The sequence below is a fragment of the Gracilinanus agilis genome, chromosome 6, assembly GCF_016433145.1.
Source record: "Gracilinanus agilis isolate LMUSP501 chromosome 6, AgileGrace, whole genome shotgun sequence".
NCBI classification, from domain to species: Eukaryota; Metazoa; Chordata; class Mammalia; order Didelphimorphia; family Didelphidae; genus Gracilinanus; species Gracilinanus agilis.
In genome coordinates this window covers 202965817-202982230 of record NC_058135.1, presented here as the reverse complement: position 1 = coordinate 202982230, position 16414 = coordinate 202965817, and the positions used below count along the sequence as shown (strand labels likewise).

At 35.5% G+C, this 16414-nt stretch overlaps 1 protein-coding gene across 2 annotated transcripts in view; it reads right to left on the bottom strand.

The window, feature by feature from the left end:
• TAPT1 (transmembrane anterior posterior transformation 1) overlaps nucleotides 1-16414 on the bottom strand; it is a 111426-nt gene that overhangs the window by 64753 nt on the left and 30259 nt on the right. For both annotated transcript variants that reach the window (XM_044682216.1, XM_044682217.1), the window contains one exon: nucleotides 626-744. In XM_044682216.1, coding sequence (XP_044538151.1) covers nucleotides 626-744 — 119 coding nt within the window. The remainder of the gene's footprint in view (nucleotides 1-625; nucleotides 745-16414) is intronic.

Sequence of the window (16414 nt, the reverse complement as noted above, 5' to 3'; positions counted from 1 at the left end):
CAAGGTATTTAGTGAAGTAGCATTTAATCAAACAAATATTTTTGATTACTTAAGGGCAAGGCATGCTAGTTACTATAAAACATTAAAAGGACTTCCTATGAGCTAAGTAGAAATGATGAAAGTTGAATTAATCCATACTTACTAGTCTCATCTTTCTGAGGGAAGAAAAGCTATATCAGGAAATACAGGACCATGGATTCTTAAGAGTTGTTAAGGATTTTAGAGATCATCTATCCCCAAACCCTCATTTTACAGATTTGAAAATTGAGGTTGTGCAAAGTTATAAAGTTAGGAAAGCCAAGACTACAACACAGGCTTCCTAGCTCACAGTCTAGTAACCTTTCTAATATGCCAGGTTTCCTGACAACTAAATCATTTATTTGATCTTATTAGTAAAACAGAATGTTTGGAACCCCAAACCTGGAGGATAAGAGTCTAATTATTAGTACTTGCACTGAAGGTCAGATCACAGAGAAACATGTACATTTTAGCTTATATTAATTTGCTTCATATTTATTTGCAAAGTCTATTTAAAGATTATTCAGTGAAAACAATAATTTCTGACAATGAAATAATACAAATATTTTAAGAGTAAGCAATGATATATGTACTTTTAAAAACCTACCTTAAGCCATAACAAGGCAAAGTGAAGAATCGGAATAATGCCAGAAAAACTCTCAAAGGAAGTAGGGTGAACACATAGAGAAATGCATCCAGGCACAGAAAGATCCCGAAAATCATAAGCTAGATTTTTTTTTTGAGAGAAAGAAAAGAGCACATTATTCTTTAAGTAATTTCAAAAACCAAAGTTTAAAACAAAGTAAATTTAAGAACATCAGGCATTTTACTTCTCATCACTCAAAAATAAATTCCACCTGCTGTGCAATTAAAAAATAACTTCATAAAGATTTTTTTCCAAAGGACATTTTTTCCCAGATGCTATCATTATATTCAATCTACTTAAAAAAAAAACCTTCTATTTTAGAATCAATAGTGAGTATTGGTTCTAAGGTAGAAGAATGGTAAGGGCTAGGCGTAGGGGTAAGTGACTTCTCCAGGGTCAAACAGCTATGAAGTATCTGAGGTCACATTTGAACCCAGAGATCTCCCATCTCCAGACCTGGCTCTCTCTATCCACTGAGTCGCCTGTGTCCCATTATCATCCACTTTAACCAGTCTCTCACAAGAGTACTTTTGAACAGACTGATGGATGGAATATTGGCTATGATTTACTAGACTTTTAAATTTCATTTTTAAATGGTTTTATAAACATTATGAAGATAAACCTCTAAATTTGATTCCACTTCTCACAATCTCAGGTGTTTACATTTGTTTTTTACTTTGAGAGATACAGAAAAGGTGAACTAGACTGAGGTTCAGCCTTGAGTGAAGAGACTTCCTTCAAGCCCATTGGCTGTGTAATCATGGAACAATTAATCTCTTAGTTCCTCCAGATAATTCTCTAGGCTTTTAAGTTATATAATTACATCTCTGTATTAGTAAAGGGAGTTTCCATGCCAATGAAATCAAAGGCTTGGGCCCAAGATGAAAACTTTTATTATTTGGCTAAAACACAAAACACAATTTGTGAAATTATTCTTAATGCTAAAATTCACAAAGTTCTTTTTCTGCTGATTTTAAGTTATGTCTAAAATACAGGCAAGTGAATTTACTCAGAAGATAACTTTCTTAATTTAAGATACAAATAAATGCACCTCTCTCTTTTTTTTTTTTCATAGACAGTGCTTACCTTAATATAAACCCTGTGTCAAAGAAAGGTAGCACCAAATTTCATAAACTTAGGCAGGGGCATCTTTTGTAGGTTAGATCTTACCTCAAACTTAGTTACATTTTCTCAAGTATAGGCAATCATGTACTAGTAACAATCATTAAACAGAATATAGAAAAGTTAACTTTTGATGATTCAGAGTAATTATTATTATTTAACCATTCTTGAATATAATAAAACATAAGTTTTATCTAAAGTATCATGCTTTTGTTCTTATACTAAGTGGTTTTTATATCATTCTATATACTTTTAAAGTTTTGTCTCCTTCTCCTGCAAGAAGCTGTCATATCTTTGATTTTTCTTTTACCTAATTATAATCTTTCATGAAAATTTATATGTAGTTTTAAAGAGAGGATATAAAATTGGTTCTTAAGTAAGGTGAGCTTCACAATATGTTGTTCATCTTCTTTTGCTTATTTCTCCTTGACTGAGTTCCTAAATGCTTAAGGTAATTAGATGTCTGTCACTTCATACCCATTCTACTCAGTGAAATGTATATTAATTCCTCTGTTATATCAAAGCTTTTGAAGATACTCAAGTATCAGAATTTTTGACTTGCAAGAGGTTTTGGGGATCATGGAATGCAAGCCATTTTATATGGTGGGAATTGGGAGCCCAGAGAAGTTAAGGAACTTTTCCAAGGGCTGGAACCCCTAACTCTTTGTGCACTAACAAGTCATATTTCTAACATATTCTAAGGTTTCCTCAAACTTGGACAGAACTAGTCACACTAGAGTTCACTATTAAATTTTTATTTTATTGTTCCTAGATAGTGTTTGAGAACTTTCAGTCTTTTAAGTTAAGCCTTTTGTTTAATTTGAGATGAATAAGAAAGAACACTAGGCTTGAGTAAGATGAGGCATGAGGTTGAATCTCCCTGTGATACATACTGGCTATGTGACTATGGGCAAATAACAACTTCTTAGTCTTATTTACAAATTCATTATCTATAAAATGAAGTTGATAAATCTTGTAGTACCTATCCTGCATAGTTGAGAGGACAAAATAAGATTATATAAGTGTGTTGCAAATCTCTATATAGTGAGTCATTTAAAAATTCATTTCTGAAAATAAAATATTAATTTTTATTGAATTAAAGGAATTTACTTTATTTATAACATTTCTTTCCAATTCCAAATCTCTGAAACTATAGATCATTCAACCTTTATGCTAGGTATTGTGCAAAGTGCTAGAGATTTAAAAAGAGGCAGTCACTTCTTGCCCTCAAGTTTACAATATAAGGGAGAGACAATATGAAAACAAATATATATAGAGCAAACATCTATATGCAAGATCAATAGGAAATAACCTCTTTCCAATTTTTCCCCATAGTTCTCTTTTTTTTCTATTTTTTTTACAAGCACTCTCATTTCAATGATAAAATAAATTTTTTAAGATTCTTGCTTCAGTTCTTCTAGAAATTCTAGTTGAGTGTGTGCCCAAGCTTGTTTTTTATGTATTCTCTGTAGATGTTTTATAGTTATTCTCCTTTTCTGAGTTTGTGTTTTGAGCTAATTATGATGTGATTCATTTTTTTTATTTGCACAGGCTTCTAGCCTACTCCCTGATTTTAGACTTTATATTAGGCCTTGGTTCTAGAACACTTCTGGAGGGAAGGTGTAAGCCAGTCCTGTTGGCTGCCTTTTGAGGAATACTGAATGTTGTGCTATTCTAAGATTTCAGCAATAGGATAAAGACTTGCAAGCTTTCCGTGTTACCCAGAGAGTCTGCCAAGTCTGATTGCTGCACTCCTAGTCTAAGCCCTGCAAATTCCTGACCTGGGTTTGGTTGCGTGTAAGAGAAGATTACTGCTGGACTCAGCCCCTATCATCTATCTACAAAGCTCTGTTGGTTCTAAGTGGCAGAATTGTAGGCTCATCTTTGGTCTGGGTTTCCTGCCTTGATTATTCCACTGCAGGCTAAGCTAGCACTAGAATTGAGGCTTTGCTTTGAGCTTAGGGCCTAAGTCATATTGTTACTGCTGCTTGTTTCTAAATTTCCTCCTTTCTTGATATGCTGCTCAAGTATTCTCTACCTGGAAAAAACAATGCCACCACTGCAACACAGGTCCCCTTCTAACTCCACACTGGATTTATGATCCAGGATTGGAAAGCAGGTGACAAAGCTGCCAGCTGCGACCTATCCCTATAGCCATGCATTGGTGTGAGTCTGAGATTCAGTGTAAGTGTGGAATCTTATTTCTACTGGTGTCAAGCTACTGTCTCTGGGCAATGGAGTATTCACTCCACTAGCCATGTGCTCTTTCCCCTGTCCTGCCCCTACTATCTACAGACGTCTCTGTCTCTCTATGCTGACACAAATTAGACATGTATCCTTTTTTGGATTTCTCCATCAGGATATGGCCTGGTAGATTTTACAGATTTCTTTGGAGGAGTTGTGGATGAGAGCTCAGCTATGTTCCTTCCTTCACCTCAACCTCCTTGACTCCAATACCAACTGACTTTCTTCTTCTTAAAGCATTAAAAAAAACAACTGAGCAAGATATCTTCTTTAGTTATGAAAGCTAAGACAAATAATCTATATAATTATTTTCACTAGATGGTTTGATGTTTGGGGCTTAGAATATAGAAAGGGTAAAAATTTAACAGTCAATCAATAAACATTTATTAGGCACTGACCATGTATAAGGCACTGTACACTAGGTACTGAGGACACACACACACACACACACACACACACACACACACACACACACAAAAGCTTCTGCCCTTGCAGAGCTCACAGTCTAAGGAACAGGGAATTTTTTATGAAATATACAAGCTTTCATATATTCAGATTCAATTAATTTTTGTCATTGAAGATCATAACCAGTAATTCCATACGTGTTTACACAGTATAATCTCCACTGGATCTTGAGCAAGTAGATAATTATTAATTCTTTTTCTAGAGAATATCATAATGAAAAAAGAAGCCAGCAGTAAGAATAGAAATAAGATGCAACTATACTAACTATATTTCCTCCTCACATAATTAAGGTGATAAATAGGTAGGCCAAGCAAAGCAAAGTAGAACAAAATGAAAAAGGCAGAAGGAAAATGGCTAATAAGGAGATGAAATTCAAGATACAGAAGGAGAAAAGAGACCAATTTGCTTTTTTTGTTGAGTTCAACTCATTAATTCAATATGCACTACATTATAATATAATGAGATAATTTATGAATATGATTGGGGAATCATTGTAATTGACTTCTGAGAGGTAAAATACCTAAATAGGAGCATTGTGGTCAGACTAGAGAAGGTAAAGTATCTGGAATTTTTAAAGAAGAAAAGGTGGAATCTGAAAATTATGGACTGGTGAGCCTGACTTTGATTTCCAAAAAACAAAACAAAACAAAAAAAAAAACTTAGAATGTGTTACTAAAGGGAAAGTCAGTGAACATCTAAAGAATCAGTCATCACAAAGAACAAGCAAACCTTCAACAAAAAGAAGTCAAGCCAGGCTCATTTAACTTCTTCCATGACATGATTGAAATAGTATAGTGGAAAGTGCAATAACTGTGGAATTAGAGGATTTATGATGAAATTTTAGTGACAATATGTACTAGTGGTGGACATTGGGCAGGTTAATTCAATTCTATGAAACTCAGTTTTCTTATCTCTGAAATGATGGGGTTGGACTAGATGACATCCCTTTCAGCTCTGGATTTATGAAACAACAATCCTAGATTGTTAGATGCAGAAAGGTATAAATGTAGCTTGGCTAAATTTTGATTAGGAAGAAACTGGCAAAATCTCCAATGTTTTCACTGTGGACAATATGAAGAGTAGCAACTTACACTGCAGGATAGTTTGGCAATTTCAGAACTGGTTGAATGACTAGACTGGACATAGAGAACAGTCATTTATGGGTCCATATCAACTTGGAAGTAGGACTCCATTGACCTACCTCGCAATCTGTCCTTGGCTCTCCACTTTCCAACATTTTTATCATTAACTTGAATGAAAATGAAAAGGACTTGATTATTAAAATGGAAAATGCCACAATTATGTATGAGATAGGCAACACAAGTGACATTAAAACAAGCAAACTGGTTAAAATAGTAGGTGAAAAGTAATAAGTCAAAATTAAATAGGGATATTTAAGTCTAAATTCAAGATATAGAGCAAAAAAAAATCAACTTTACTAGCAGAAGATAGGAAGAGACAATAATATAGCTCATTTGAAAAAAAATAAACTTTAGTGGACTGCAATGTCAATGAATCAATGATGTGACATGATAGTCAAGAAGACTTCCAGTCTAGATGGCCTTGGGTTGGGCTATAAAAGAATCCCAAGTGCAAATTTCCCAGTTCTATTCCAGTAAAAATATAAAAAGAGAATCAGACAGGCCACCCTCCAAAATCGAAAAAGATGAAGATCAGCTTCTTTAACCAGTTTAAAGCTGCAACAACAACAACAAAGCATAGGACTTATAGGAACTGCAAAAAGAGCTCTAATAATGAAGCAAGTATAAGCAACAGGTAAACAGACCAGAAACCCTTGACAACCTCATGAAAAAGGAAAATTCTCAGTTATCTTGATTAGGGAAGCTCTAGGGTAGTGATGGGCAAACTTTTTAAAGAGGGGGCCAAAGGAAAGGAAATGCTCATCTGTCAGTCTGTTTCTAAGGCAACTCTTTTGAAGTTTCATTGTATTGTATCCTCATTGTATTCGTAAGATTAGGAATAATGTCGTGCAGCCTGATAGAACATTTCAAGGGGCCACATCTGACCTACCAGCTGTAGTTTGCCCATCACTGCTCTAGAGAGTATAGAAATCATCCAGCACTTTGCCATGGGAAATTGTACTGCTTCTCAGAATAAATGACCACTGCCAGGAGGATGCTGCTTCACACTTATAAATATTTTATGTTTTAAGTATTGCTTTGAGGTAGAAAGAATAAATGAATAAATAGCTGCCTTAGATTTGACATTTACTTTTTTACAATGTATATCTTTCTTAGAAGGACTCTGTAAATCCCATTTGGGAAAATTCTAGATATGAGCCATATCTAAGCTTTGCTGCAGAGTTTCCATGGAACTCCAGGGTGAGGATATACTCAATAAGACACTGAGAAAAACTTGACTCCCCTTTATTGGGATCAGGATAAATTCAGGCTTTGCACAAATCTAGAGACAGAACTCTTTATGAGATGGTTTGGGACCAAGGTGGGGGTGGGGGGAGCTCCTGAATTGCAGGTAACACCTGAATGACAGAAGTTGTATAAAATACACCATCAAAGGTACACACATGACTAGAAAATGAGGTCAGCCAATCATAAAATGAGAATAAGGAATAACAGATAAACAGCCTGAGTGTTGCAGTGATATGTACAAAATAGCAAAAGAATGAGAGGAAAATCTCCAGTGATTTTCATAGATAACTTGGAAAGACATGGAGAGAAATCAAATGATAAAGTAATCAGCAATGATGAAGAGATAACACATAGAGCATCATACACGATGCAAAATATCAACTTCTGGTAGTTATTTCTTCATATCATTTTATGCAGACCAACAGAACCTTTTAAAAAAATGTTTCTGTAAAAAAAATGTAGCCTATACCAATGATTCCTCTCATACTTCTATCTATAAATAAAATATCTGAGAGCAAAGTGAAATGGTATAGTTGCCCCAGAAGTTTTCCCATTCTGATTGCAGCACTACAACCTTCCTGGTTCTGGAATGTATTAATTTTTCCCAATCCCAGGTAGCAAAAGACTAAACAGTGACTGATGCAACAATTTTGTTCCTTCTTTCCCAAAATCCCTCTGTCATAGCCTGGGGCATTGTTGCTACTACTTCCAAAATGGCTCAAGCATCTAAGAAAATCAAGAAAAAATGAATTGTAAGAGGGTTCCAAAATTGCAGCAAACTCTTAAAACTGACACTGGGAAAAGGGGTGGAAACAATATTTATTAAGAATCTAGTATGTGCCAGGTCCTATGTTAAATGCTTTACAAATATTTCATTTGATCCTAGCTATAACATTCTTTTTTTTTTTTTTTGCTACAACATTCTCAAGTATTCCTATTATTATCCTCATTTTACAGAAAAGAAAACTTGAGGCAGACAATGGTTAAGTGATTCAGCATGGGTCACATAGTTAGTAATTGTCTGAGGTTTGTCTTCCTGACTTCAGGCCTAGCACTCTATCCACTGTGACATTTGGTATAGTCAAGAGCATAAAGAAACTTATAAACAGGGAACAACCCCGTTACCCCAAGTTGTTGATATGCTGTAACTACTTCTAGGCCCATAACTTTCTGTCCCACTTTCACCACAAAGCTTTTCTGTATGTCATTGATAGAATATTTACCAATGAGAAAAACAAAACCAAAATGGGGTTAAAAAAAAAAGAAGTCACACAAAGCAATAAATACATCATGAATGGAACTCATGAGGTTGATTGCTTCTCTAAAAATATTTTCACTAAATTTGAAGCAATGTGTCAGATGAAAAAGAAATTCAATTGCAAGGAACATAAGGACTTGAACAATTTTTTATTTTGGTTTTTGGAATAATAGAAATAAATGGAGCTTTTTAAAAATGATAAGTAGTATCTATCTAAATGAATAGCTAGGTAATATAGTGGATGGGGTGTCAGGCCTAGAGTAAGAAAGTCCTGAGTTCAACTTGGCCTCAGATACTTACTAGATCAGTGGTTCCCAAACTTTTTTGGCTACCACCTTCTTTCCAGAAAAAATATTACTTAGCCCCCTGGAAATTAATTTGTTTTAATTTTAATAGCAATTAATAGGAAAGATAAATGCACCTGTGGCCATCACTGCTCCCCCTAGATCACTGCAGCACCCACCAGGGGGTGGTAGTGCCCACTCTGGGAATCACCGTACTTGATGAATAACCTTGTTCATGTCACTTGAGCTGAGGCAAGTCACTAAACCCTGTTTACCTCAGTGTCTTCATCTGTAAAATGGGCTGGAGAAGCAAATGACAAACTACTCCAGTATCTTTGCCAAGGAAACCTCACATGCTGTCATAAGGAGTTGGACATCACTAAAACTACCGAACAACAAAAATCTGCCTTCAACCAAGAGCAAGCATTATCTGTAATGGAGATGAGCAAGAAGTCTTCCAAGAAAGATCAAGGATAAAGCAAGGCAGTCCATTATCACCACTAATATTAAAAAACATATTAGAAATTTTAGCTACAACAATAAGAAAAAGAAATTGAAGTAATATCAACAGGCAATGAAGAAACAAAACTACCACACTTTCTAGATATGATGGTACACTTAGAGAGCCCTAGAGAATCAACTAAAAAACTAGCTGAAACAATGAATAACTGTAGCAAAATTGCAGTATATAAAATAAATAAATCACATATCATCAGTATTTCTATATATTATCAACAAAACCCACCAACAAGAAGAAATAAAGAAATTCCATTTTAAATAACTGCAAACATAAAATACTTGAGAGTCTACCTGCTAAGACAAACCCGTGGACTATATAAAGCACAATTATGAAATACTTTTAACATAAAAACAGATCTAAACAACTGGATTAATATTAATTGCTCATGGGTAGGCCAAGCCAATGTAAAAATGACAGTTCTACCTAAATTTACATATTCAATGCCACACCAATTAAATTACCAAAGAATTATGTTATAGGGCTAGAAAAAACAATAGTAAAACTCATCTGGAAGAACAAAAGGTCAAGAATATCAAGAGAAGTAATAAAAACAATGTGAAGGAAGGTGGTCTAGCAGAAACAAAATTCAAACTATATTACAAAGAAGTAATCATCAAAACAATCTGGTATTGTCTATGAAATAAAGCAATGAATAAATGGAATAAATTAGGGACACAATACGAAGTAGTAAATGACCATTGTAATTTAGTATCTGAAAAATGGAAAGATTCAAACTTTTGGGGCAAACACTCACCATTTAACAAAAATTGCTAGGAAAACCAGAAAGCAGTTTTTAAGAAACCAGGCATAGACAAACTAAGACAGGTAGGTAGTCCTATAGATAGAGTGATGGCCCTGGAGTCAGAAAATTCAAATATGGCCTCAGACATTTACTAGCTGTGTGACTCTGGGCAAGTCACATAACATGTTTGTCTCAGTTTCCTCATCTGTAAGATGAGCTGGAGAAGCAAATAAATTACAAACCACTCCAGTATCTTTGCCAAAAAATCCCGAAATGAGGTTATGAGGAGTCAACTCAACTGAAAATGACTCAACAAGAATAAAAGGCACAAACCAACATCTCAACATCATGTATCAAGATAAAGTTAAAATGGGTACATGATTTAGACATGAAGCATTATATCAATCTGCAAATTAGAGGAGCATGGTAAATTTTACCTTTTGGATCTATGGAATAGGGAATAGTTTGTGACCAAATAAGAGATAGGATCATGAGAAATACAATTATTTTCACTGCATGAAATTAAAAGAGTTTTGTAGAAACAAAACCAATGTAGTCAAAATTAGAAGGAAAGCAGCAAACTGGAAAACAATTAATAGCAAGTTTCTCTGATAAAGGCTTCATTTCTCAAATATATAGGGAACTGAGCTAAATTACAAAAATTAGAGCCATTTCCCCACTTGATAAATTGTTGAAGGATATGAATGGGGAGAGTTCAGAAGAAATGAAAGCAATATGCAGTCATATGAAAAAATGTTCTAAATCTCCATTTATTAGAGAATGTAAATAAAACTCTGGGGTACTACTTTACTTTATCAGACTTGTTAATATGACAGAAAAGAAACATAATAAATGTTGGAGGGGATAGGGAAAAATTGGGACACTAATGTATTGCTGGTGGATTTGTGAATTGGTCCAACCATTGTGGAAAAAAATTTGGAACTAGACTCAAAGGGCTATAAAAGTGGGCATACCCTTTCATCCATTTTTTGTCACATTGAAAAGTGACTATTACTTACATTGGCTCAACATATTTGCTTTTCTATTGCTAATATATACTACAACAAATCAATGAGTATTAATAAAAATGTTGTATTGTTAGATACAGTAAAATATGTAAATATATAGCTTTACCTTCAAATTTATTATGTGTTATAAAGAATTTCCCTCCAAATATTAAAAATATCAGTCTATGGCAATTACTAACATTTTTGTAGGCTTCACTAGTTTTATCTTTCCCTTTAACAATAATACATTACCCTAAATTTTATTTTCATCTTCAGGTTAACAAAATAGTTAGGAATATCATCCTCCAAACCATTATTTGAAGAAGAGAACTAGGAACAAAGCTCCAAACCATTATTTGAAGCTTTGTTCCTAGTTCTCTTCTTTATAATATCCTTTTTGGTGATTTCATCTGCTTCCATCTGATCTAATTATTATTTCTACATAAGTAACTCCCAAATTTATATATTCAGCCATAATTTCTCTCTTGAATTGTAGTCTTATGTCACCAACTGCCTGTTGGACATCTGGGTGTTCAGTTGACTTCTTAAACTCAACAAGTCTAAAATAAAGTTTATTGGCTAAGCAAGTATGTACAATATAAAGAACACTAGCTCTGGAGTTAAAGGAAGTACTGGATTCAGTTCAGTTTCCAGTACTACTACCTGTGTGGTCTTGGTCAAATCAGGCTCTCTAAAATAAGAAACCTGGACTTAAATGGCCTCTTTGGACCTTTCTAGCTCTACCTCTATGATTCTATCATCTTCACAATTCGGCTTCCTCCAAACTTCCCTTTTTTCTACAGAAAGTACCAGTACCATCTCTCCAATCATATATAGGTCACTAACCTCCAGGTTATCACTAAATGATACTAATTCTGATTTCACAATATCTTCACACATATTATCTCTTCATTTACATGAGCACCATACTTGCTCAGGCCTCACTGCCTCTCACCTAAATCACTCTAACTTGTCTTCCTACTTTCAGTCTCTGTCTCTTGTCTTTGCCTCTCTCATCACATTGCCAAATCACATGACCATGTTGTTTTCCTTATTCAAAACCTTCAGTGACTTTCCATAATTTTGCCCCAATTTTCCTTTCCAGTCTTACCTTTTCATGTACTTTCCTCCTTGCCATACCCCACCTACTGGCATCATTCCAGGCATGGGGGTACACTAGTCTTCTCATTTCTGCTTTTCCAAATCTCCTTCCCTTTATAGTTTAACCACCATGAAACTTTCCCTGATCTCCTTATTTACTAATATGTTCTGCTCTCTCTTTCCCCACAAATTATCTTCTATTATGTTAAACATCTTAATAAAAGAACAGAATTTTCTCCAAGGCCAGGAACTGGTTTATTTTCTATCTCCAGCTTGGTACATGTACATAGCAAAAAGAAACTTAGTAAAAATTTTGTTGGAACTAAATTTGTTGAAAAGTTTCACCCCATGTCACATAATTGTTTGGTGGTACTAAGAACAACACAATATAGTTCATTCCTTCTTCTATGGTAGAATAACAAAACGTCCCCACCAATAGGAAAATAACTGCTTTTTGTTCAACTAAATATAATCATAATCTGAGTGTACATTTAAGCTAAAAGGCTACTGAAAATAGTCCTAAAGTTCTATGTCTAAAATGGGTAATAAAAACAGAAAGTGAAATTTCATTTTCATAAGGAAGCTTGCAATCAAAACTCGAAGTGCTGTCAGATCATATAGTCTAAGTAAAGAACAAGAAGCTTTATATAAGGGCCAGAGCCATGGTTTTGACATCAGACAACCTGGACCTCAGATCTGACACTTACCAGCTGATGAGACCTTGGGCAAGTCATTTTACTTCATTATGTCTCTATTTCCTCTTCTTTAAAGTAGAATAACAATAATAACAAATGAACTACTTCACAGAGTTGTTGGCAGGATAACACTTTGCAGACCTTAATGTTGTATTTAAACAGCTTCTTTTTATTCTCTACTAGACTACAAATTCCATGTATGCAGGGAGTATCTTTATCTAAATTTTTTATCTTAAAGAGTCTTACTTTTACATAGTGGATACTTTCATTTATCAAACATTGAAGTGAACTTTTAAATCTCTCATGGAATTTTAGAAAACACTCATGCTATTTCATCTGCCAAGTGTATTTCTTTAATATTTATGCAAACCATGTAGCTAGCATTTGTCTACTCTCCATGACTTGAATAAAAATAGTCCTTAGACAAAAGAAGGTTGTGAGGTCAGAATGAACAGCACAGATTTCCAACTGACTTTTACGAAGAACAGCATGAGATACAAATCTGCCTAAACCGATGGTGCAAAGAAGTTCTGTCCACTGGTGCTCTACCAGAGTTTAATTGCTACCTCCTTGTGGTACTGGGGCAATAGTTATTACAATGCCAATGTTGGGGCCTGATTTTGGCCTTCTTTGCTGAAACTTGGTGCTTCTCATCACAGTGTCACAGTTCCTGGCTATTTTACCATAGTTGATGAGGTCAGGAAATAGCACATAGGATGGCTCAGGCAACTTCAAATGATTCTAGCTTATCATGTTAAGGCTTGGATTCCCCTTCCTGTTAGTGAAAATCCTCTCTAATTCAGGAAACTGGAACGACTGATATTTTGACTCCTAAGACTGTCACAAAAACTATGAGGTTCCAGCTCAAGATCACTAGTTATAATCAGGAAAAGACACAAAGAGAGGGGGAAAAAAATCAACAAAGTCAGAGATTTCTCTAGGCCAGTGATGGGCAAACTAGGCCAGCAGGCCAGATGTGGCCCCCTGAAATGTTCTCTCTGGCTGCAGGACATTATTCCTAATCTGATGAATACAATGAGTAGGATACAATACAATGAAACTTCGAAGGAGTTGCCTTAGAAACAGACTGACAGATGAGAATTTCCTTTCCTTTGGTCCCCTCTTTAAAGTTTGCCCATCACTGGTTTAGGCCAATACATGTGCTCTATTTGTCATATGTAAGCAGTAATCTTTCTGCTGGGATAGGAGTGGAAACTTAAAAACTGATGCAGCACCCCTTCTCAAAACTCAGCAAAATAACTGGGTTGCAATTGATACATTTGTAGATATTTCGAATTTCAGAAATGTTTCAAGCCCAAGGGAGAGAATCAAGTATTAACCTTTCAAGTACTCTCCTCAACAGCATATACCAAAAAAAACCACAATCAAATCCATATGGCACAATTCTGGTTGGTCACATCTTGTCATGAAGTAGTCTGAAAAGACCAGTATTCTTTTCCTATATTTTCTTCTTTGTAATATCTTGGAATTAAATTCCTGAAGATCTTTAACTGTGTTGCCTGCAGTAGAGATTTTTTTCCCCTATATTCATGTCCAGTCACTCTACAAGATTTCATCTTATGTGCCATTTCTGTTTCCTCATATAATAGTGGGTGCTTAGGTGCTAAGCATCTAAATGTGCTCATTCCAAGATCATTGACAAGAACAAATAGTTGAAGAAATATTAACAAATCCATTCCCATTTTCTGTTATTTGTTGTCTTCCTAAGAGTGTCTCCTTTGAATGCTCTTGGGATGATGTGGCTTATTTGTCAAGCTTTCCACAGACTTCACTTCTACTGTTTTTCATTTTTTAAATGAAGCTCCTGATTTCTCTGCCATCAGTCTCAGTAGTATTTTACAAATAAGTGTATATTCTAAATAATTTTTCTTTGGCTATAAAGTCTCTCTTACTAGTCAGGGACCTTATAGGCAATTACTTTTTATCAGATAAAAGTTTTGCAGAAATCACATTAAAGGTCAATATCTTTGTCCTTTTCTACATCCCATTTTTCAACATCAAAAACTCATTTGAATAAGTCAGATTAAAGTGGCTATAGTATGCAGTATTATTTTTTATCTTTATACTTTATCCAAATTTGATATTGATTTTGATCTTTGCTCTAATCAGATGTTTGACTGCACACTATACAATATGACTCCTTTATCAATAAGGAGTTATTCTAGTATTGTTAAGGTATTTTTCAGTCACATCCTATTCTTTGAGACCCCATTTGGGATTTTCTTGGCAAAGATACTAGAGTGGTTTGCCATTTTCTTCTCTAGTTCGTTACAGATGAGGAACTGAAGCAGAGTTAGGTGACTCATGGAGAGTCACAAAGCTAGTAAGTGTCCAAGGCTGGATTTGAACTCATAAAAATGAGTTTTCCTGACTCCAGGTCTATGATCCATTGTGCCACCTAGCTGTCCCTGTTAAGATATAGTCAATTTAATTTTGGAAAAGAAAAAATTATGTTATTTGATGTCTAACACCTTCAATTCTTTTTTTTTCCAGAAAAAAATTCAAGCAGTGCAAAAAGAAAAAGAACCAAGAGAACAAGATATAGGATAACAAGAATGTAAATGAATAGATCATTAAAGGAAGTATAACTCTGAATATGAAAAGACTAGTATATTCTTCTTTCTACATGGAAGACAGTGCAGAGGACTTATTGGTCAAAATATTATATATGTTGTCATATATCGATCAGATATTTTTGTTTAACTTTTTCTTTGCTACAAGGGAGAGTTCAATCTTGTGGAGGAGAGGTAAGGTAGACTAGTACTATAAAAATAAAAGGCATCAACAAACTATTTTTTAAAAGAAAAGCCTTTAGAAAAATATGTGAGCCTTTTGAATAGTTATGAGCATTTGGCCTTCATTTCATAAACCTGACCCATATTTTTTAACATTCTTTTTATATTTTCTCTTCTTCTGAAGGCACAAATTATCAAAATGTATAGCTTCAAGTCATTCCTTTATTTACACAATTCTTTTGTGAAGAGAAGCCCTAGGAACAAGTTGAATGTGGGGGGACTTGGGAGAGTAAACATAAGAAAATACATGCTAGAGAAAATTCTATTGTGTATTCTTTTTCTAGCATAAATGAGCAAAGCAAAGTTTTTGGCCACAGGGGAGTTATTAAAAGAAGTGATACAGAAGTTTCCGGGTTAAGATGGCGGCAGAGTAAGAAGCAGCTCTTAACCTCTCCTGACCGAAACACACAAAACTCCTCAAGGGGACATAAAAACAAGTCCAGACGAACGGAGGAACCCCACAACAGGGCACAGCGTGGAAGGTATGTGGAATCGAGGCATTTCCATGCTATAAAGGGCTCTCACTAAATCGCGGGCTGAGCAACCGCCCCACCCCCACCCCTCCACACACAACACCTGTAGCTCCGAAGCCAGCTAAAAAGAAATAGAGCAAGTTTGGGGCACCCATCAAGTCATTGGCAGCTCCGGGACCTGTTCCTGAGAGCAGCAAGACTTAGGACTCCATTAAGCCACGCGAAATCTGAGCGCGCGGGAGCAGGACGCTGGGCGCAGAGCGCAGGCTGAGCAGAGCACAGGCACTGTGGAGGCGTGGGTGGAGGCAGACACAGCCAGGAACTAAAGCCTAAGTGGGGAACCAGTGTGGACGGGTATACGACTGTGGAAGCAGCGCCCTGAGACTTGTAAAGGAACCTCCTGCAGAGGATCAAGCAAGGGGGCCCACCAGGGGGCTTGACCTTGGAAAAAACCAGAACTCAGACCTCAGGAGCCAATAGATCGCTGACAGACACTGAGCGCGAGGATAAATCTGAGAAGCTGCTGGGCTAATGATGGCTACTCAGTCACAGGAAGTTCAGAGGAGAAAGAATAATAACAAGAAAAAGAAGTCTTTAACACTCGACAGCTTTTACACAGAGAAAATCCAGACA